The sequence below is a fragment of the Phyllostomus hastatus genome, unplaced genomic scaffold (assembly GCF_019186645.2).
Source record: "Phyllostomus hastatus isolate PE091 unplaced genomic scaffold, TTU_PhHast_1.1 phas_contig_312, whole genome shotgun sequence".
NCBI classification, from domain to species: Eukaryota; Metazoa; Chordata; class Mammalia; order Chiroptera; family Phyllostomidae; genus Phyllostomus; species Phyllostomus hastatus.
In genome coordinates this window covers 2,050,770-2,074,392 of record NW_025333849.1, presented here as the reverse complement: position 1 = coordinate 2,074,392, position 23,623 = coordinate 2,050,770, and the positions used below count along the sequence as shown (strand labels likewise).

At 39.8% G+C, this 23,623-nt stretch overlaps 1 protein-coding gene across 12 annotated transcripts in view; it reads left to right on the top strand.

Moving 5' to 3' along the window:
* LOC123819436 (aminopeptidase O (putative)) overlaps positions 1 to 23,623 on the top strand; it is a 448,779-nt gene that overhangs the window by 361,626 nt on the left and 63,530 nt on the right. For 4 of the 12 annotated variants that reach the window (XM_045839793.1, XM_045839785.1, XM_045839784.1 and 1 more), the window contains 2 exons: positions 4,995 to 5,057; positions 5,460 to 5,534. In XM_045839793.1, coding sequence (XP_045695749.1) covers positions 4,995 to 5,057; positions 5,460 to 5,534 — 138 coding nt within the window. The other 8 variants (XR_006785809.1, XR_006785808.1, XM_045839792.1 and 5 more) reach the window with 8 other exon arrangements.

The following is a 23,623-nucleotide window of genomic DNA, read 5'->3' as shown; positions in this document are numbered from 1 at the left end:
GATTTTTATGGGGCTCTTTCTTATAATGCACCTCCATAAAGGTTGATGGCTTCTTACCAGAGTGTGATGCATTAAAAAGAATTTCACAGAGTACCAGTAAGATGCACTCCAGCCCCAGCTGCATGGTAGTCTGTCCTAATTTTTGAGGGGCTCTTAATCTGAGGAAAACTCTGCTAGGAGTTTGGACATCAGAAAAATCTGTAAACCGCCTAACAATTGATGTGTGCGGAGAATGGGGAAGAGGCTTCCTGCAATGTGGGTGTGTTTTACTCTAGGAACCCAACAGCTGACAGTTTATGCTTCATCAGATTCAGGGCAGGGTTGGGGGTGGATGTCTAGAAATGGAAGAATTATGATCCCTCGGGCAAGCTCTGTAAAAGGTTCCCAGCAATAGTGATGGCAGGTTTAAGGTTACTGAAAGGAAAAGGTTCTGTCAGCCAGGTCACTGCAACGCAAATGTGGAATGGATTTCCTTTTTAGAAACTCTGCTTTATAAAGAGTTCCACTAAGAGGTCCATTTGGCAGAGCCAAAATCTTCTCTAGAAAGAAATTCAGTGTTCATTCTAACACAGAGGCAACATGGGCAATAACACAAATTATATATAGTATTTTCTAAAAGCAATAAAAAGATATAAAGGAATGTTACATTTTAAAACAAAAGAGCGAAATTTAAAGATGTAAATAACTTTGATAACTTTGTCCTCTAATCCTTACTTGTTATTATCTGCAACTTAAACTAAACTTGATTTTATTTTCAGACCTGTGTAGACTGTTACTTTTTAATTCACCTGACTACTTGTTGACTCTGGAGCCCCTTAAACCCAGGCAAAGCTTCAGGACCTCTTTACCTTGTTTGGTACTAACAGATTTTTTTGACTTCTTATAGGGGACAGTTTTCCCTCTCCTGTGCTCAGGGGAGTGCCATTTGCCACCTGAAGTGGTTTGGTCTAATTAAGGGGCCCCCTTGGATGCTCTTCCGGTCTTCTGGTTGACAAGGAAGGTACTGCTGCTTCCCCTTCCTCCGATGGTACCTCATCACCAGGCAGAAGCACATGTCACAGGAACAATATAAAATTGGTATCATTATCATTTCTAGTGAAAGGAGTCATTTCTTTGCCACTAAAACAAATCAGAAGAAAGAGAAAAGGTTTTCCCTCCAAAAGTAATCTCCAGGCACTAGATAAAGTAATGCTTTTATTTTAAAGCAATGGCATTTTTCCTTAGCCTCTGAAATTGTCTTCAGCTATTCTAAACTTCTTTGACAAGAAAGTTCCCTCGAACAACTTTCTTTCAAAACCTGCATCTCTACTGGATGAAGCATTTTTCAAGATATAATTCAAATAGAAAACATCTGTTTTGAAAGACAACTTTAAGGTAACTTCACCACATTCTCTGAAATAGTTATTAGAGTATCCATTCCCGGCTACAGAATTCCATTTTTTAAAAAGTCTTCTTCCTCCAGTTTCTCCACACTGTACCTTCTTTGGGATCAGCCTATGAAGAACAGGAGACTGAGACAGACAAAAGGAGAAATGTATTGAGGTTATATTGAACACAATCAACAAGAATTACTATTTTTCCAGTGTCGTGCAATAGGTTCATATTTCATTCTAGATTAAATTCAGCTCCTAGCACCCTTTTAGAATATAATTTTAGTGATCCATACATGAGAGAGTTAGGAATCTTTATTTCTCATTTCTTTTTATTTAAAAAAGAGATCATTTTAGAAATAAGCCGGCAATGTAACTGATGCCCTGTTGTTTTTCTTTTCAAAAATGCATAATTCTATGCTGTTTAAAAATTAAGGTATTTTAGTGGAGAAACAAGCAGGAGTTAATTAGAAGAATCTTCATCTTAAATCTCCCCTCCTTGAAATTTCATATGCTGTTCATTCAGTCATTTCTGCCTTTATCCTTACAATCAGTTACTTAACATATTTATTGAATACCTATGTGCAAGGCAGTGTTTTCAGTGATTGGATAAAAATCAGTAACAAAAGACAGGATCTCTTTCTTCCTGGATCTTAAAGTCTAGTCAGGAAAATAGACATTCAATAAATTAATTTTAAAATAGCTATAATAGAACTGTACAATACAAAGAATGAACCCTCATGTAAACTCTGGACTTCAGTTAGTAATAATGTATCAGATACGGTTTTTCAGTTGTAACAAATGCCCCACAGGAATGCAAGATGTTAGTAATGAAAGAAAGTGTGTTATGTTGGTATATGGGAACTGTGGGCCTTCTGTGTAAATATTTCTAACTATTCTAAAAAATAAAATCCCTTAATTAAACAATAAAAATATATAAATAGCTATAAAAGATAAGCACTTTATAGGAAATAAATGACATACTAATAGAAAGAATATTGGGGTGACCTAACTTGGATTAGAGAATGAGGAAAGACCTTTATGGAGGGAAAAGTGTTGTTTAAGACCAGAATTAGAAAATAAGTCTTCCTTATTTTCTGATAAGTCTATTTATTATATAGTCTACTTATTGGAAAATAAGTAGAGGCCTGCCAGGCAAAGAAGAGGAGGAAACACCAGTAGAGCAAAGTGATACCATCTGAACTACCTTTGTAAATATCATTTGTGTTTCTCTGTGGAGGAGGTATTGTGCAGGTGGGATGGGGAAGCAAGAATACAAAGCAAGCAAAAAAGAAAAATTAGGAAGCAATTAGAATGAGCCACAATTTTCCCTACTCACTCAAAGTATTAGAAAAGCAGAGTGACAGTAGGATGTTTTCCTTGGCTCAGCTTCTGCCAGAAATCATTAGGTTCTCCTTGGGCTGGGTGCTAGGAAGAAAGGAAACTATCAGTGGCAGCAAGATGGGGTTCCTAAGCCTCAGTTCTTAAAGTCTTTCCAGTGGCTTGTTGGGATTCATAGAATGAGGAATGATTGTGTGTGTGATTGGGAATACAACCAGATGAGCACTGTAAGGGGGAAAAAGGAAAAAGCCTTCAGGTACTAACTACCTGGCTATAACAACAGATTTTCACATAAGTCTGTGTACGGTTTAATTTGCAATAATTACCTTTATTTCTGCTACTGAATTGTTGGAATTTATATTTTGGTTTTGTTTCTTAAAAGACTACACATTTTAAAATTGTTGGTAAATCAACCGAGGACACTTAAGAAAGGCCCATTTAGGCAGGGCACTGGTTCAGTATATCAATATTCAACTGTTCCTATCAGAGTTCTTAGGGATGGTGAATTCCCAAGGAAAACAACTCTAATGGGTACATGTCAGCCTGTGATAGATGTCTATTGATTCTGGAACTGTTATTAGTAGCATGGAAGCTGAAATAGTCAAAAGTTTTATTTCCATGTAAAATTAAGTAGCTCTGCAATTACATAATCCACTTCATTTTTAAGTTGTACCTACCTATGTATAAGCACACTTGATATTTGCAAGGCATTAACTATTTTTATGCATTTTTACAGTAGAAAATTTGAATTTGATGGTTATACATTATATATAAGAACACTTGATAACACTGAAAAATCTTTAGCAAATGAGCATGGATTCATAGGACTTAACTAATGGGTAAAAATGGTTAGTATGTCTGCATAACTCTATAGTTTTTGGTTTTTGCATTCCCGGAAACACAAACACAAAGTCAATAATCCCCCATTTGAGCAGACCTGTTGTTTATTTTAGGAACGGAAGTGCATCATCAATGTAATTTTATGTAGTTCAGTTGTGAATATGGGATGAAGCGGTAAAATAAAGTTTTCCTCTGTAACGTCTCCATTACGAAGCTCCTCTTTGTGTAAAATAGTTCATGGCAAATTTGCTTCTATTTAAAGTAGTGAGTTTGATCTTGACTTTGATCTAAAGCTTTTGATCTCGAAAAGAAGAGTGGAGTAGCAATAAAGAGAGGGCAAGGCAGATTTTTCTTTAAAGAAATACAGATAAAGTTAAACGGGTGGTCAAGATCAGCAAACACGCGTGCGACTGGACCCTTCTCCCCCAAGCGCTCGCACAGTCTGGTTCAGCGAATTTCTGACGCAGCTGTGAAGAAAGCCTTTGGGAGTTGGAGGAAAAACCTCGGGGCACCACATACTTTAATAAACTAAATGCAAACTTCCCTCCTAATTATGAAACTAGTCCACCTTTTACATTCTCCCCAGTAGCTTAGCGGTTTCACGCGCAGGGCGAGTGCGGTGCCGGCTTTGCTTAGTTAGGGCGAACTGGCTCCCGAAGAGCGCAGGGAGTGCGCCGGGCTCGCCTTTTACGTACTCTGCTTCCAACCCCGGGAGGTCACCTGCCACTGCCTTGGAGTAAGACGGGGCCACTGAAAAACGCCTTGGTAATGGCGTATAATCCATTCCCGGAGAAAACTCCATTAGGAAAGTTCCTTTCTCTCCGCAAAGGCCTTCTGGACACTTAGGTTTCTGAATAGAGGAGCGAGTTCAGACTGGCCGCGGGAGTGAGGACGCTTCTCCTGCTCACGGGTGGGCAACAGTTCTGCTCCCAAGGCGAACACAAACCCTTTCGCGGGTAATCAGTGCCCGCAAGAGTGAGGGCTGGAAAGGTAAAACGTGCGCGCCTGGGGCAGTCTGCACGCGGAAGGGTGTAGGAGCGCCGGCGCTGGCCAGACCCGCGAGACGAGGAAAGATGTTTCCAGAGAACAATAAAATCGCAGGCACGCCGACGGGGGCGGGGGCAACCTGCGGGGATCGCGTCTCTGCGCCTATACCTTTAAGGCAGGCCCCGCCCCGCCCAGTGCCCGCCTGCAGCCCGCGCTGCTGCTCCGGCCCCGCGCTGCCCGCCGCCCGGTCTTTGCCTTAGGTGTTGCGGGCCTTGAGTGCCCGTTTATCTCCGGGCAGGCCAAGCGACGATCCCTAGGCGGGAGCTACTGCGCCCCGGCTCGCACTCTCACCTAGGGCGGGCGAGGGCTAGGGTTTAAGCGCGGAGGTGGTGGGGCACGAGGGAGGGAGGCTGAGGCTACTCCTGGGGTAAACTTGATTGTCCCCTTCCCCCGCAGCCGCTGCAGACGGAGCTCCAGGCCGGGGCGGAGTGCAGGCTTGTGCGGCAAGTGGACGCAGAGGTGAGTGCGGGCGGCACGGTCCGTGCGGTCTTCTTCCTCCAGGGGCGGTGCGTCTCGCGCCGCTTTCCCCCCGCGGAGGCCCCGGTGGGTAAGCTGGCCTTGTTTCAGCAGCCCCCACCCCCACCCCCGCCCCAGCACAAGGGCAGCGACGCGGGCCCAAGACGGAGGGATCGGCTAGTGGAAGGTCACGGCCTCGGCGCGCCACAGATGAGCGCGCCCCTAGGCTCCCTACGTTCCTTATATCGAGGCTTCCTCCTGGCTAGCTCCGATGGGATCCTGTGGTTTTCCCCAGGTGAATCCATGAAGGTTGCGTCGCGAGGCCAATCGAGCGTTTCTCACGCCAAGGGGCGGCCCTCAGGACCTATGGTCCTGTTAAAATGCTCTGTGGTTTTTGAACTTTAGGTGGCGAAATGGAATCAACTGAACCGGAGACCCCGAAAACGGAAAAGAAGGGGGACCGAAGAAGTGTTTGAAAAGGTAGGCGTCCCCGAAAGAGCATTGGGTGGAATTCTTGGCAAGTCTCACCGCGTGCCCCAGAGGACTTGGTCACAGTAGAGTAGCACTTTTTTAAAGTTTAAATTAAATTTACAGTGGACAATGAATTTGTGCGGATAGTTCTGTAGAAATACTGCCTGGTAATCCTAAAGATTATCAACATATGTTGTCGTGAAGTGAGATTTGTTTCGGAACTATTAAGTAGAGCAACAGGACATGCCCGTTGATGGATTCCATTATCATTTTAGTCCAGTAGTATTTTTTTATGGCATTGTTAAGTTACCCCTAAAAAGGGGGGAGGCTTCTGAATAAATTACCCACAGTATTGAGCTTCTCTGGTTGTGATACGGTAACACACTCCCTCATTTAGGCTTTTTTAGAGTATTCTCAAAAATGGAGAGAGAGGCGTAAAAAAGTGGATTACTTTTGTAAAGCAAATGAGAAATTTGGTTTTCCGAATTTAGAATTTCAGTGTTACTTGGCAGAAGTTTGGCCTACATATTTTCTGCTGAAATTGTATTAAGTTAAAACTTGATTTGTTGTTGTGGTAAATATTGTGAAATAAGGTAAGTATGTTGTTTTCTAAGTAATTTTTATTGAAAATTCTACAAAGTGAATAATGTTACAGCAGATACGATTTTTGTTGCTTTTTAAAATTATTTTAAGTGCTGTTTTTTGATTTTTGATAGCACCAAGGGATTAAAATAGCAGTGTGTTGTTTTTCTTCTGCTAGAATGTTTGATGAATCATTCCTGATTCTGAAGCCAAATTCTTGCTGATAGTATTGCTGCCAACTTCTGTGATGTGTTGCCTTAGTATGGGCATTGCAGCGTCCGAGAATGTGCACAAAGCACATCATAATGAAGGTGATATCAAAGTCTCAGAGTGCATTTAAGGATACAAGGATTACTCCAAGAGAATTGAATAAGAAAGGAGCCTAGGATTATAATCATCTGTAGCTAGAGATTCAGTATATTACTTCATTTAAGCAGTAATAGAAAAAGTTGTCATTTTGAACAGACTTAAATTTTCTGACCATGTGGTGGTTAGTTGGTGTTTTTAAAAATGTTTGTGGATGGAGGAACAAGATCATGAAATGTACAAAGGAGGAAAAAGAATGATGGCATGCTTAGTATCTAAACATATTTTCCAGCTATTGTTTAAGCCAAATATAGGATTACCCCAGCACACAATGTGTTATGCATAAAAGAAGGGGAAGCCACTACCTTTGTGGATTACTAGGTATCATCACTACCAAAATCTGAACTTGAAGTTACCATATGTGACACCCATGATCTGACCACTGCCTTCTGAGAAGAAGAAAGAGGGTGGGGGGAAACTGAGGAATATTTCTACCAAGAAAAGTAGGAGTTCTTCCCTGACTTCAGCCTTGAAAGAGGATATTGTGTTAGGATTTATGGGGAGAAGGCATGCATGTTTTCCTTTTCTTCTTAGGAAACGTGGGTAGTAAGTAGTCTTACAGAGATTACACGAATGAAGTAGTTTGGGACCAACCTGCTGAAATGCCTTTCAAGGAACGAAGCTTAAAGCTGACTAGCTTTAAAGGTGGATAGGAATTTTTGAAGTTGTCAGAAAATAATTATAGGTATCTCCAGTCTTTCCCCCTGACTCTGTACAGCAGCTGAACCTCTTGCCCTCTGTCTGCCTCAACCATGCCCAGGAGAGGGTTTGAAGCTTGCTGAGGCAAAGCATGCAGTATTTTCAAGGACAAGGTGAAAGGGAATGCAATCAGCAACCAAGGCACAGAGGCTACCCTGCCGAGGTGTGTCCACTGATTGCCCCAGTGTCTACTCCAAAATACAGATGGAATTCTGTGTATAATGAATATTCAAACTGAGATCATGCATTAACATTTTGCCAGAATTTGAGCCTGTTTAGGAATCTAGGTAGTTAACTTATTGTGGAGTTCAGTCAGTTTTTTTAAACGTCTGCCATGCCACAAGTGAAGTAGGTTAATCGATTTCTCCTTTTTCACGTATCCACTATATTTTTCTACCACCTGAAAATGATGATCTTTTCTGTAGTATTCATTATATATTACTGTAACATGAGAGCCTGGGTTTGAGTCCTTTCTGGTATATGTACATTTTAAATCTAGCTGTTTTCTTCATTTGCCTGCTTTGTTTCTTTGCCCTGTTTGTCCCCAATGCCACCCTTAGTCTCCATGTCATAGTCTCTGTCTGCATCTTCAGGTCTCACACAAGATTCAGCGTATCTGAATGAACTTGGTTAACTATTCTGTATTCAACTCGGCTAGAGTCGTAACATTTTCCCTTTTGATATTTACTGGCTTGTGGAAAGCATTCTTCTGACCTGCTTGAGGAAGGAAAACAGGAATGGTGCAAGCCAAGGGTCTGGAACTGGCACTGGGCAAGGAATTACACGTAAAAAATGTAATCGTACAGGTGATACTGGTATTCTCCATTAAAGGTGCTAAGCACAGCCTGCTGTAACTTGAAATACTGTACTAGTTGAGTTTTTCAGAGAGCTCAGAAGGGGAAGCAAAACAAACTGCTCTGTGCTCAGCTATGGGTTAAAATAACGAATAATGAAATAAAGTAAACTGGTACCGCCCAGAGAAGTGGTTTAACATGCTGTGACCCTTCCCGGTCTGTTCTGTTGTATTGTGTCATTCCCATCCCCCCACCCCCCATAGCTCCCCTGTCTCTTTGCTGCCTCACAGACTTTCGTATCTTATCTTTCTGAAGATACATCATTCTCTTAACTCATTTTCTATCGCCTGTGACATTTATTTCCATTTTATTTCATCTTCATACTGTAGTGCTTATTCCTTCAGTCATATTCCACTGGAATAACTGAATTCCTTTATACTCTTTTGTTTTCATTTTAAATTGACAAAACTCACCTGTTTTGCTTCTGGTGCTTATGTGCTTTATGCTTACATTCTGATATTCTTCCTTTTTAGTTCATTTTATTGAGTTTGAACAATTTGTGCAACAGAAAGGCAAGGGGAACATGAGCAACTACTACACAAAGAACAATTAGGACAAATGGATCAGCCTGTTCTACAGGGCTGGGTAAACAATGGGGTTTACAACAGTGAGTTGTATAATGTGTAGTTTTAAAAATAATGTTAATAGATTTTACTAAATGGCTATTGGCTTTGGAAGGACCCACGTCTTTTTTTTTTATCTTTAACTGAGTCAAAGGGAATACAAATTGCACATCACGTTCAGAGATTAAAAAAAATACGACATTTTAAAATAAGTATAGGCATGTAAAATAAGGTTTTAAATAATTCTTTGGTATTCTACAGTTCAGGAATAACTGTAGAGTAATATTTTATGAAATCATATATTTGAGAAAAATAAATGAATGCCATGTAATCCCTTTAAAGGAAGAAGATTCCACTTTCCATATTCAAAAGAAGCACCCTTTCTACTTTATGCATTATCTAGTAATATGTGGAGAACAAATTTTAAAATACTCATTTCTGGTTATCACTAAGAATTTATGATGATGTCAGAAATATTCATTGATATACTGTTAAAACATTGAAAATTCAACAATAATTAAGGCTGTCCATTATCATTAATAAGCGTTCCTTTCTGTGTGCTGGTTTCCAAGTGTGCGGTCTCGGCGAGGGTGCGGTTGCCTGGCCTGTGTTACGATTAGTCATAAAGAACACAAGGTGCACGTGGTTTCCAGCAAAAGCGCCCTTTAAGCTTCATATTCTTTTCTGTCAGAATCTGAAAAAACAGTGGTCTTGGAGCATAAAATTGCTTAGAATTTGGTGACATTTTCCTTGATATAGCAAGTGAAACATGAAAACATGTAGAAAGATGGTTTTGAAAAGTGGACTTTATGGTATTTGGTGGCTATTTCAGTTGGAGTCCAATGATAAATTCTGTTTTCTCAGTCTTTGAGAATAAAAACTCTGGAACTATTTTCTTTTTGATAATATTCTTCCTAAACTGTACAGCATTGTCACTCAACTTTTATTTTTCATTTGTTCTTTTCATACATTTGATTCAGAACTGCAGTCAATGATCATCTTAGTATGAATAATAATTCAGAGGAGATTTTAAAAATCGTGTTTGAAACCCAACTTGGTTTATGTGTTTTACCACATTTACTGCTTTTTCAAAAATTTTATACCTTCTAAGAGAATGTTTTTATTATAATTCTAATAGTAAAATATTAGATAAAAGTAGGTACAGGTTTTAAACTACTTAAAAAAGTCCTTTACTGCTATTTGCTTTTTGTGTCAAAGGTATGTTTTATGTTTGGTTTATGATTTCTGGAAAAGAATATTTAACACTAGTAAAAATTATCTTTTTCTTGAACCCATAATAGCACACGGCAACTGTGTGCTTGACTCCTGAGCGATCAAACTACAAAGCTTGGCAGAATGGCACCAGATGAATTCCGGGAGTGCTGGGGCCCCTTCACTGTATGGGAATTACTTGGCAGTTAACAAAATGGGAACAAAATGGGTGGCATGGGCAGCCACAGTCTTGAGCTCAGGTAGCATTTATGTGGAGTGATTTCCCAGGCATGGGTACCCTTGCCTCTTTTGGAAAGTGCTCCTGCCCTTCGTGACTATCCTGCATTTATAGAGCTGTAATCTCTTATAATAGCTTCATTGATACTTGATCTCCATAGAAAAGCGTTATGGATTCTACCGAGCCACAGCTCTTGAGGCACCAGCCACCCTACCCTGGAGCCCGCCCTGTCTGTGAGTGGCTTTGTGTCCTGGGTTGTGCTTATTGTGCCTTTGGATGACAATTTACTTGAGTGATGGGGGGGAGGCCGAGTAATTTATTAAAAGTAATTACAAAGAAACCAAACAAAAGGAGTAATTATAGCAGTTATTATGCAATTTATTTTATTGAAATATTTGGAACTTAGTTTTATAAGTGGGTCTCTGTTTTTTCCTTGTGAATCCCTAACAAATACATAATTTATTAAACTGTGTAACCCAAGTCTCAAGTTAGATCTAGTTTCACAAGATCTTGGCTTTTTCTTTTTCTTCGCCTTTTTTTTTTAAAGCTGGACCAAGGAAGAATTGCTGAGAAAATGTGTTTTTGGTAGCCTCAGGAAGGAAGTCTCATCCCTATAATTTTATGCCATTAAATTTTCATCTGTTCCATAGATTTATTTTTTTTAAGAATCTGCAGTTTAAAAATGTTCTGAAAAATCTGAGTGTACTAAAATTCCTTCCCATTTCAGCTGGCATAACAGGGAAAATTAAAGAATAGTCATTCATTTACCCTTACACACATATTTACATATTTTAAAAAGAACTATTCATATAATAATAGCTGACACTTGTCATATGTCAAGCACTGTGCTGCTAAGTGCTTTCGGTGTATCAGCTCATGTAAATGTACATTAAACCAGCAGTATGATACAAGGATGTTGTAAACTGAGTCAAATGCTTTATGAAAGTAGGTGCAGTACAAACAAATCAAATAACTGCTGTAGAAAAGAATGCTTTGGGCAAGATGTAAAAATTCTTTTTAACCCAGGCTATTGACAATCCTGGACCACCAGCATAAAGCACACATTTCTAAATTAGGAAAATCCCAACCGGCGTGTCTTTTGAAAGCACTTGAAAGTGTGCAGGTAATTACACTGTTGTTGATTTTAGCAGATTTGATGCCAGCAGCCATCAGCTCTTCTCTGTCATGGAAGATGAAAGGCATTTTAATACAAAGCATAAGAGTTTGTTTGGATGGAAAAGGGAAGCAGGCAGAAAAATTTTGTGACTTTTTAGTTACTTTTATAGGAAGTGGTAGTTATGTTCCTATGACAGAATGCTTTACTTGGCAATCATTCTCATCTTAGGCATTTTAATGAGCTCTGGTTTTGTGCCTGGTATCATATGGCACTAATAACATGCATTATTTTACTACTGCACCTACGGGTGTTGGTGTAGTTTAGGGCCTGTCTTTGTTTCCATTAATCTATTTTAGGAGGCGGACACTATCTTGTATCTTTAAGTCCAGCAATGTGTATTTCATTGATATTTCTGGGTTTCTGCACACAGGAAAAATGACACTCAAGCCTTGACTTGCCAATCCTTGGAAAAGGACCTGATCACATGCAGCCTTGATAAATATTTGTTGAATGAATCCCCACAGTGGCATTTACCTTATAAAGTCATACTTGGCTACTGCATTAAAAAATTTTTAAGTTAAGGTTTTTATTTGATTCTTTTGTTCTTTAGTGCCAGAGGTTTTCATTAAAGCACATTTGGCAGAGCTCTCCTAGCTTTGTTGTGGGTCCCGTTTCCATTGCTTCTATAAAGTGAACTCTCAGAGCTGGGAAGAACGGACAGGGGTCTCTGTTCTGCCACACAACTGTGCGTTCCTTGAGTTTTCACTTGACTTTTGCTTTCCTCTGAAAATCCTTTTATTTAATAGGCCAGTTAAGCCAATTTATATTAATTGTAAAACCGATGTTTGGCCTTGATTCTTTCATATAGTTTCATGCTTTATATTTCCTCTTGTCCATTTTTTTTTATTTTTAGGAAGGCTTGTAATTTTTGTTCTACGGTTACTTTGAGATAACACATTTTTGCCTCTTTTTTCTTTTGCTTTTTTTTCTTTTGCTCTGTGTATTGATTCTTGATGTGTGAGAAATAGTAAAATTAGATATTAACTTTTTCTTGCACATTATCTCTTTATCTCGTAACATGTAATTTGAAATAATGTCTTTTTACTTCCAGGTAAACACTTAGCTCAGTCAACGGGTTTACTGTGTTTCTCATGTAGTTTTTTTTATTCCCCTCCCCCTACTTGGTGGTAGCTGTGCTGTATTTGTCAGAGCATGTAGACATTACATGCTATACTATATCTTTTATAAAATCACTTAGTTTTAATTCTGCAAGTAAATCTATATTTAATGCTCATCATCTGCACTTTATTAATCTTCAGTCATTTTGGTGTTTTAAAGCTAGTTGTCTAGTAGATTCCTCAGGAAGAGCTTGGGTCAGTTGTATTTCCAGAGTTCTTGCATTTTTATAAGTTTGTGCTCTTTATAGGTGGAGGTCAATTCAACTAGACATAAAATCCTTGTCCCAAATTTCCTTATCTAAGTAACTTAAATATGTTCATCCATGATCTTCTATACAGTCCGATGCTGGTCTTATTTCTTTCCTTCATAGTCATCTGGTCTCTTCTCCTGGATGCCCAGATTTTTTTTCTTTAAATTCCAATTTTTTGTCTCTAATGTGTCTCATTACGGGTCAGTATTCCTAGTTTGTCACTTGGCTTTTGGGCTTTATTTTCCTCATTTGTAAAATGATGATAATCATAACAAAGTATTTTAAATGTATTTTAATTTCTTGCTGTTAGGAACTTTAAAATTTGTGGGCAGTCAGACTTAAATGGCTTTATCTTTGTGAGAAATCAAAAGTGAACACTGAAGTTTTCTGTCTGTTTCCTGGCAGTAAATAAACTCTGATTCCGTGTGGTACAGGCTCCCTGCACCCACACATGGTGAACTACTGGCCTAAAGCAGTGATGTCCCTGAAGTATCTTATTCAGAGAACTCCATCTATGTTTCATTCTTCTCACATTCTTTGTCCATCATATGTTAGTTTCTCACACAAAACTCTGGGTTTACGTGATCTTAGTTTATATGTGCCTAGAACAATACACAGGAAAAAAGTTAAAGGACTCTTATTTTTCAGATGAGAAGAGCTGAAAACCCACGTCAGTGTAATCAGCCAGCATGTGTTCTTGAATTTGTTATGCATAAGGCCCTATGTAAGAAGTTGCTGAAATATACCAAAGAATAGGAGATGTCATTTGTGGCCATGGGAGATAAAACATACAACATATAAGAGACCATTTACAAAAAAGCAGCATGTGACAAATCCAAACCATTGTGGCTCAAAGTAAGGACTTGCGTATGTGATACATTTTACCTGAGGCTACCCTGGACTCGAGTTTCCATGCCTGGGCCTTGTTTTGATAAAACAATCCTTTAAGCATGCAAGCTGGAAGTTATGGTGGGAAATTAGGTAATTGAATCAACTGAATCAATTTTAATGCTTTTACCTGATTTGTAAGTATAGATAGGGGTTTGATTGATGTACATATAAATAGTGTTACTATCTTTATTTGAATATGTGATTTAAAAAAATAAATTCATCCATGTTTTGCAAGTAAAACTGGAACCCATCATAGAAATTCTGTTTATACTTATGAATCCTGATGATTTGGAAATCCAAGACTAGAAATATAATATTCTATAATTCTGTATATAACACATTCCTTATTAAATTCTGTATTGATTTAAACAATTTATTTACTAATTTTATTGCATATTCACAACATATAAAACCCTCAGTAAAGTGTAGAGAGTGCATATGTGAATGGAACACAAAGAGTTTACAGTTGAGAAGTAAAAAACTATAAAGAATAGAAGACAATATTGAATCAAATCTCTATCAGAGGTACAATAGGTATGTACACAGAGCAATGTGTATCTCTTGGAAACTGAAAGGAAGTCATATCACTTTTGACTATTTAATTATCTACAAGCCTTGTCCAGGCTGATAGGACACAAGTGTTTGTTGTAGGTCATTCAACTTTTGTTGTTTTGTAGAATTGAGGAGGCTGTGATTTCTGCTTTTAAAATTCAGATTGATTTTGTGAGAACATAACTGAAACTGTGAAATTAGTGTTTCTCTTTGACTTGCTAATCAGTGCTATAGCAAATTTTTAGGCTTCTTCTGAACTTGGACACATAAATTTTCAGTCTGTTTCACACTATTTTTTGTCTTTTATTTGCATTGAGTTTTGGGGTTTTTTTTTTCTCTAAACTTTTGGTTTCAAGGCAAAATGAGAAATGGGAATTTGTCGGATTAAGGGTGGTAACATGAAGCACTAGAGCTCTTCAGAGTTTTTCTCTTTTGTGATTTTTGTATGATGTGCTTCATCATTCAAAAGACACCTCTTGTTCTCACCAGCACATATTATAATGGTATGACTTCTCTTTTTTTAAAAAATATTAAAAAGTAGTTATATACCCCTTGTATCTTTCTGATCATGAGAACAAATGGGCTTGTTGAGGGGGCCACAAAAATGACATTAAATGTATATCCAAATCATTTAACACTTTATGTATCTTTCTTTACATCAAGAAATGTTGGTTTCTCAGTTCTAAATCTACATCTGTGAAGATTCAAATTTTATATATATGAAAGCAGGAGAATAAACTGATTTACCATAATTAATACCAGGGAAACCATGTAAAAGGAGAAAAAACAGTCTCAGAATATATGTTTTTAGTTTTCTGGCATTTTTGTAGAAAAGGCGACAGTAGTCATTATGTGGCCTCATTTATAACTGAAAGTCATAAGCTCGTGCTTTTAATTTGTGTGGCAATTTTTGTTTGGTATTCAGAGAAGAAAGTCACGGTAACCATGAAGGGTATGAAATATTAAAGAGAAACAGCAGGAAAAATTCAGAAGAGAAACAGAAATACCTCTGGATTACGTGCATATACAGTTGGTGTTTCTGATTTTTTTTCTCAACCCTTACACACACAAGCCATAGTTTTCAGTGTTGAAGGTGCAGAGTGCTCCTGTAGACAGCTGCAGATAGTGGTTCTCATTTTCTCATAATAGCTTTATTGAGTTATATGTCATATATATTTCATATGCATAAAATTCACCCACATACTGATACAGTTGTGAACCATCACCACAATCCAGTTTGAGAACATTCTCATCGCCAGAAAGCTCTCTTGTATCCCTTTGTTGTTTGTCATGGCCATCCCTGCCTGTAGCCCCAGACAACTAAATCTGCTTTCTGCCTTTATAGCTTTACTTGTTCTGGAGATTTCATATAAATGGAATCATCAAGAACTTCAGTTTTGAATCTGGCTTTTTAAATTTATTATACTAGTTGGAGGTTCAGCAGTGTTCCATGTACCAGGAACTTGTTCCTTTTTATCAAAAAGAATAGGGTATGGATGGACATTTTGTTTATCCATTTATTAGTTGACAGATATTTGGATTTTTTTGTAGCTTTTGCCTTTTGTGAATAGTGGCTTACTATTTCTGTTAGACATTTCTCTTGGGTAGATATCTAGGATTGGCATGGCTTGACCATATTGTTGGTTTATTTTCAACATTTTAAGAAACTGCTAAACTATTTTCCAAAGTGGCTGCACCATTTCACGTTCCCATCAGCAGTGTTTAAGGTTCCCAGTTTCTGTACCTCATCAGCAGCACTTGGTATTGTCAGTCTTCATTTTAACCATTCTCGTAGATGTGGAATCATACCTTTTGCACATAATGCTTTTGTTTCTTGCCAGGGTCTGAAAGTGTCCATATACCCTAATATGCTTTTGTTCTCCATTTTACAGGTCAGAAGGCAGTGGCACAGTAAGTGGAAAATGTAAATGTCTCACCCAAGATCCCCAAATGAGTCACTGAGCCCACAGTCCTCATGTGTCAGAATTGCAACAACCTGCTTTTGTTCAGACTCTCTGCTCCCTGTGACTCAGGGATCTCTGTGTCCTTGCAGCCTCTTTGGGTGTGGTGTGGCTTTCTTTTGATCTTTGTAGAAGGCTCCATTCTTATCCTCTCTGGAATTTTGGTTCATGAAGTCCATTTGCTTTCCGGGAGGTGTTCTCAGGTCTTAGTGGGGTGGCTCCCCCCTGCCCCTCAGCTGCCATGCATGGGCCTTGGGTGGCTCAGGCCTGGCTTCCCTGGTGGTCCCACATTGGCTGCGCCACCACCTGTTACCCTGTCAAAGGGTGTGGATACTTAACCTTTCCAGAGTCTTGTGAGAGTGAAGTGAGGTGACTTATCTAAGACAGCTGGCCCTTGCTAAATACTTAATGCATTTTAGAGCACCTCGTCAAAAACATTGTGAAAGTAATTACCTGATGGCATGTGGGTAGCAGTACCATTCATGTGCATTTTCTTTTCCATGACAGTGAGACAGAGAAATAATCTTAAATTTATTTACAGACTAAAAGTAAATCAGCCTTGGTTTCTTCCTATAACTTGGTCTTTAGTTTGAGGCAAATATGGCAGTAGTACTTGTACAAGCCTATAGGTTTTGCGTGTGCGTGCGTGTGTGTGTGTGTGTGTGTCTGTCTCGCTGTCCCTCTCTCAGCTTTATATTCAAGATGACCAGTCACATTGCTCAGCGATACTGAATTCTTTCATTTGCCTCTCCAGTTTGTCCACTGCAGTGGAGTGCATTGTCACTGTTCCTCTTCCAGATTGGAGGGACCCAGAGTGTTCTTCGGGCAGTTGGTAATATTTTGTTTTCTAGCAAAGCTCCATTTTAGATCAGTCTGTAATTATTTTTATACTTATGAAGTCATTGCTTTTTTTTCTTTTGCTCAAGCTACCTGTATTTGAAGTTCCGTTGAAGGCTGGTAGAGCTTATGCAGTTATCCGGCTAATGAAAAGCACTTACTGTGGGCCACATCTCCTCCTCCATTGTCACTACAGTGTATTTCTTGTCTGTGGGAGGGTTCCAGCCATCTCTGTTACCATGTGCCAGACAGTGTTGCAATGTTTTAATTTATTTCATGACAAAAAGTAAATTCTAGTACAGGTATTGTCAGTGAAAAGATTATTTTCTGTGAAACGATTTTTGGTCATGTTGAGTTTCTAAATGTTAAAGAGAACAGTTTTTGTATTTGTGGAAATCTCATCTTGGTACCGTGCTCCCATATAGGACATCAGAAAGAACTAATAGTGGAGGTAACTTCAGAAAAAATCACCATGGGCAAGGAGCTGATTAAAAATAACTGCAAAACTATATGTTGAAGTCACAAGGGGAGTGTGCCAGTGAGTACAGTGTTACTTGAAGTCCTAAATACCTCAGTATGCTGGGCCACAGAGAGGAAACAGAAGTGGGAGAGGGTCACAGGGGAAGTTGAATCATTCAGGTTTCACTTTAGTGCTTTTTGAGGGATCCTATGCAGGAGTGGAGTCATTAGACTTGGAGAAGGCCTTACTACTTTTCTAAGTCCAGTTCTTGCACGTGAGAGCATAGATGCCCTGTGAGGTTTAGGTCATAGGTTGTGTCCCCTTTTTTTTGATCTTTTCAGCTGTGTGGGTAGCCCCCCAACATCAGGTGTGGAGGAGGAGCAGCAGCTTTGGGTTGCTCTTAACAGGAGTGTCAGACTGGTTTTTGTTGTTTCGTGGGGCAGAGACACTGAGAGAAGCAAGGAAAAGAAGTTTGTGAGACTCTGGATGCCCCTATGAGGCCGTCCCTTGTGGCCCAGAAACACTTCCTGATTGAGAGCCTTTTCCTGGTTGACAGAACACCCGCCCACCCTGGCGCAGAATTTGAGAGCTGTCCCTCCAGAGAGCAGGCAAAGGAGACAGCTGGATGTTTGCAGGCTTGACATGAAATATTTTTCACATTAAATTAGTGAGTTATACAAAGCATACGTTATTTGAAGTTTTGTGATGCTTGTCCTAGACCAACCGAGACATGAAATTTTTTTTTTAATCAAACATAAGTGTGACCAGATAACTAGGCATTTTATTTTGGAATGCAGTAAAGGTAGTCTCACAAATGCCTGTTCTTCAGTCCTTGCAGATAATGTTTTTCTTTTTTAATATTTTTATCCTTACCTAAAGATGTTTTCATTTGCTTTTTTAGAGAGAGAGAGGAAGGGAGAAACACCAGTGCAAGAGAAGCATTGATCGGTTGCCTCTGTTTGCACCCAGTCTGGGGCTGGGGATCATATGTGACTGGACCAGGGGTCGCACATGCCCACGCCTGGACTGGGGATAAACCTACAACCTAGGTATGTGCCCTGACTGGGAATCAAACCCACAACCTTTCAGTTACGGGCCCGATGTTCCAACCACTGAGCCACACTGGCCAGGGCACAGATAATTTTTTAATGTATATGTTATTCATTCTTTGATGTATTGCAAATTTAGAGTTGTGTGAAGTTTTCTTACAGCCTCTCTGTGACTTGCCTGTTTACTTGCAGGCCAAATTATACCTCCTCCATTGCAAAACAGTATGGCTAAAACTAATGCTGAACTTGGATTATGAAAGGCTTAGTTTTCCAGAGCTCTCTCTACTGTTGTACTGTTGGCAGGGAAAAATGAGTAGAAACACAGTTATTTTGTTTAGAAAAAAAGTTGCTTGTGTTTTCTCTGCCACACAGCTGACAGATACAGAAGGATAGTTGTGGGGCTGGTGAAAAAAAAGTAGGTAGTGAGCTGCTTCAGACTTGTAGAAGACACCCTCCCTTCTCAGCAGAATAAAAGGTGTTGGAGAGAAGACCCTGGATGATACTCCTGCAATACTAATCCTGGCTTATTTTGAGTCTTTCTTAGAGGTTGAATCAATGACTTCAACAGTAGCATTACTCAATCATATAATACCGGACAGGCTGAATGATGCTGAACTACCTTCCAGCAAAGGATTACTGATGTACCAGTGTGCATGTAGTTTGGGTATGTGCGAATACAAAAACACGCACACAGTGTATCTGTTTCATTGGCTTTTGACCTCCAAGCAGGGGAGGTGTGGGCCACGGCTGCCATTATGGAGGGAAGATGCAGGTGCTACTTCCAGAGCTGGCACTGCTTGCTTGCCTTTCACTCTGACTCATGTTCAGAGCTGCATAATGCAGAGTTGTTGTCATCATGAGCCATCCTGGAGAGAGGCTCAATGGAAAAAGTGAAGGTGGAGCAAACCAGGCTCCAGATCAGAGGGCAAGAGTTAATTTTTTTGTTTAGTACTGAACTTTATATAATCACTTTTTTGGGAACTGCCATAATCCTAATGGAGTTCAAGATAATACAAAAGAGGAAATCTGATTTGTTGCTACCAGACTTCTTGCTCTTGTTCAAGTTCTTAAACAGAAGGGAGGAAGGAGAAAAAGATACTGAGTGATTATTATAGATTCTGAATGTGTATTCCTAATTCCTCAGTTTTAAATATTTTTGTAATAACCCTGTTTTGCAATCATGCACTGTTCAGAGAAGAGAGGGGTGTATTATAAATATACGTGACCTTCTTCATTGTTACCACTTCTCTTCAGAATGGTCTTCCAGCATTCAGAGTAAGGAGCATCATTCACATGAAGGTTAAGTACAGTGAAGCATTGTTGTGGTTTTCTTGGTAGGACTTTTTCCTGTGAAAAACTGTTACCAGCATATTTGGAAATACTTTTTTCTTCTTGGGTTTTTTTTTGAGATTTTATTTATTTATTTTTAGAGAGGAAGGGCAGGAGAAAGAGAGGGAGAGAAGCATCAGTGCGTGAGACATACATCTTTCAGCTGCCTCTCACAGGCCCCCATCTAGGGACCTGGCCCATGACCCAAGCATGTGCCCTGACTGGGAATTGAACCTGCAACTCTTTGGTTCGCAGGCTCACATTCAATCCACTGAGCACACCAGCCAAGGCATAGTGCCTTGTTTTTTAAGACAGTTTATTATAGTAAATCTTAATATCAGAAATTTACAGGAACAAGTATAAAGGACACATGGACAAAAACTGGGGGGCAGGGTGGAAATGAGAGGGAGGTGGGGAGGATTGGTGGGGTGGACTGGGATGGGAGTAAAAGACAAAAAACTGTACTGGAACAACAATTAAAATAAAAATTAAAAATTAAAATAGCTGCTGTAACAAGCTCAATTAGAAAGTGTTCATTTGTCAATATCATTTACTTCCCAGTTTTTCAACTCTAGTTTTCTTAGCAAGAGAATGTTAATCTCTTGTGGATGAATACTTTTTTTTTATCCTTTCCCCAAAATGTGTGGTTTCCTTTAATGTCCCTCTCCATAGAACTTGGGAGATGGTCACAGCTGTTGCCTGAAATTGTAAAGTACATTTCTCCCCCTCTGTAGTCCTTTAGGACATAGAATTTATAGTCAGACAGATGGATTAAAATCCCCCTCTTCAACCCTTTGCTAGCTTTTTTTTGTACCTTGGACAATTAGCCTGTGTGAGCCTTGGTTTCTTCATCTGTAAAATAGTTTCTGCAAAGCATTTAGCAAAAGCTACCACTGGGTCATTGCTCACATTTTTAGTAATATTAGTAAAATATTGATGTTATCAATGGTGGGCTTTTCCCATACCATTTTCAGGATTTAAAGTCCTTTGTCATCTTTGGTGTATTATGAGAACCAAAGAAGCCCTGAGAACCAATAAGATAAACCAAGGAATGTGGCCACAGGAAGGGTAGCCATAAGGGCGCATGTTTAGAACATCAGTGTGGCATCTGGGCCAGCCGAAGTGTCCCCAGCATTAAGGCTAGGGAGGCAGCCTGAGTACTTCTCCAGCAGGTCCCAGCTACTCCTAGAGGCTTACCCAGGAGTCTGCTGTGTGGGGCCACTCTGTCTCAGGCAGTTACTGCCTCTCGTTCTGTTGGAAGTTTCCACTGGGGCTCCTCCAAAGAAAGTTTTAGGTGCAGTCATCAGAATTATTTTATTGATTTTGATTCAGATCTTATTTAAAGTGATCTCAATTTGCAAAAGGTCTAGCCATCCAGAAATACAGTGCTTGCTGGTACCCTGAGCACTGGAGAACTCCAGGAAGCTTTCAAAAGCAAGTGCTGAAATTATCCCTACCACTCACCACCTCCCAGCCCCAGGCAACTATGATATTTGAGTTTACAATAACTCTTATATCTACATTCTTATGTAGAACTGGCTTGGAATAGTAAGTTTCCCTAGGCACTGACTTACTAATAGAAACCCATGTAGAAGAAATGGGCCTGGTGTTTGTCTCAAGTATGAATAATGTGTTATGCATGATTTATAAAGGCTTAGCAGAATGTCCTTGCTTCTGTGAATCAGGATCAATATTTTTTAGGAAGAAGTTTTTATAGATAAGCCGTATTATTATTTGATAATCAGACATCATTTTCAAGTAGTTAAAAGGGTCATTGGACAAAACCCAGTGAAATGACCTTGGTTGCCTAATTTAAGGACTGAAACTCCATGTGCCCTGTAAATTATGAGCATACTTGAATATTTTATGGGGAAAGATTTTCTTTTATGTAGAATAATTTTCATGTCAAATGTGGGTTGCCACTTTTACTAACCACTTGATCCTAACTTTTCCCTTGTGAAATTTATTTTAAACAGAGATGAAGGAATGAGAGAGAAAGTGGGGTGGGATCAAGGGGAATGAACCACGAAAAAACACTGCTGGTCCTCGTTATTTGTCTTTGGCATTCTGTAATATTCTTACCTTTGTTGACAGAGAACAGCAGTTCAGCTGCAGGCTCACATGAAGTCAGGGATGCTGTGGGCTCAGAGGAGGCTGCTGGAACATTTTCCCTATTTCCTCCCAGGCAGTGCTCTGCCTCTCTATAAGCAGTGAGCAACTGGAGGATTTCTTAGGCCGAAGCTTCCATGATTTGACAATAAGTGTTGGTGTGACTCTGTATGAGTACCATCTGACCTGAAGCTTGTGTGGTTCTGTACTCTGGGCCTGAGTGTGGGGCTCGCCATGCCCGTGGGGCCTGTTGGCCAGCTTGTATGACACTGTGTCCCTGAGTGGAAGGAGAATGTTGGTAGAGGGAACAGTTTTATTGCTGCCTTCTGAAAATAGAGGAAATACTCAAGGGTGGAGGGAGAGAAGGGAATAAATACAGCATTTCCGTTTTCCTGCTGTTTGATTCTTTTCCACAGCATTTCATTTCTCATAAAATGACATTTTTGTTCTGTCAACTTCAACTATAAATAATTCCATACTGTTTCTATCAGATTTTACCCTCTTACCACTTTCATACTGACTTGTTTTTTTCTTATTCAGAAACGTTGTACACATTAAAAAAAACTCTAAAATGCTTGTTCTGTGGGCGTGGCACATGGGCCAGAGCTTCCAGCTGGGACCTCCCGTCAATAGGTAGATCGCAGGGACAGTCTGAGTGTCCTGGCTGTGGATAGTCAGAAAACTCCGGAGACTCTGACTAGCTTGTCCTTGCTCCTTTTTCTTCTGTGACCCATTTCCCAGCAGGGATATTCCATATGCTTGCTGCCCTGTCCCTTAGTCTTCCATGAATATTGTTGGCGCACAGAATTCAGATGTGGCCCTGTTGTCTGGTCCACATCCTCGTTCCTCAGCAGCAGTGCTGGTTGCTGGCTAGTCCCTCACCCTGCTGAGAGAAGGGCTCTGTCAAAGGGTTCTGTCATGAGTCTGCAAAGCAGAGCTGATACATTGGCCTTCTGCCCAACTGAGTAGAGCAGTGAGTGTATGTAGTAGGTGCTTGGTAAAAGTTGGCTTGTTAGGTGGTGGGAGGTGAAGGCAGATAAGTTGTCTTAGGACATCATACACGGTGTGTCTGTTTAGATGACTGAGGATTTTCATGATGCAAAACTATGAAGGTGATAACTGACTTTAACAAATAAAACCTAACCTTGAGGTTTGGGAAGGGACTTGTATTAGATTTTAGTATATGAACAAAACATAAAAATTTCCTGATTTTCTCAGTCCCTGATTGTTCAGAGTGTCCATTATCATGCTTAGCCTCGTGCCCAGCTTGGGTTTGCCCTTCACAAAGGTCCTGTGTTCATAGGGCAGTGGACTCTGTGTTCCCAGGCCCAGCACTGCCCCGCTGGCAGCAGGCAGTAATAAGTAAGCTCCTCCTGGTTACTGGCTAATAGGCCCATGACCTGGTTTGAACTCTGTAATAAGGAAAGAGCAGATTTATTTGCTCCCCCTGAGTGCCTCCCTCCCCCCATGCTCCTTTATTATCTTTAAGAGGAAATTAAACAGCAAAATTCTGCATTCTCATAATGTTAATGGCCTGATGTCATCTTTTCCACTCTGGAGTCAAGTAAGAGGGACAACCAAAACACAGATGTTATGCTTTGTAGTTGCGTAACGCTTCAGCTGTAGGCTGTATGTGTGTGTGTTTAACAACTTGGAGGTATAATTCACATATATTAAAACTCAGTGTATATAATTCATGGATTTTTAGTAAATTTTCCAAGTTGTGCAGTCACCACCAGTCCAGCGTTAGAACATTGGCATTACCCCACTGACATCCCTGGTGCCCCGTGGCAGTCACCCTCCATTTCCTCTTCTCCCCAGCTCTTTATAGCATCTTTACAGCATCTTTA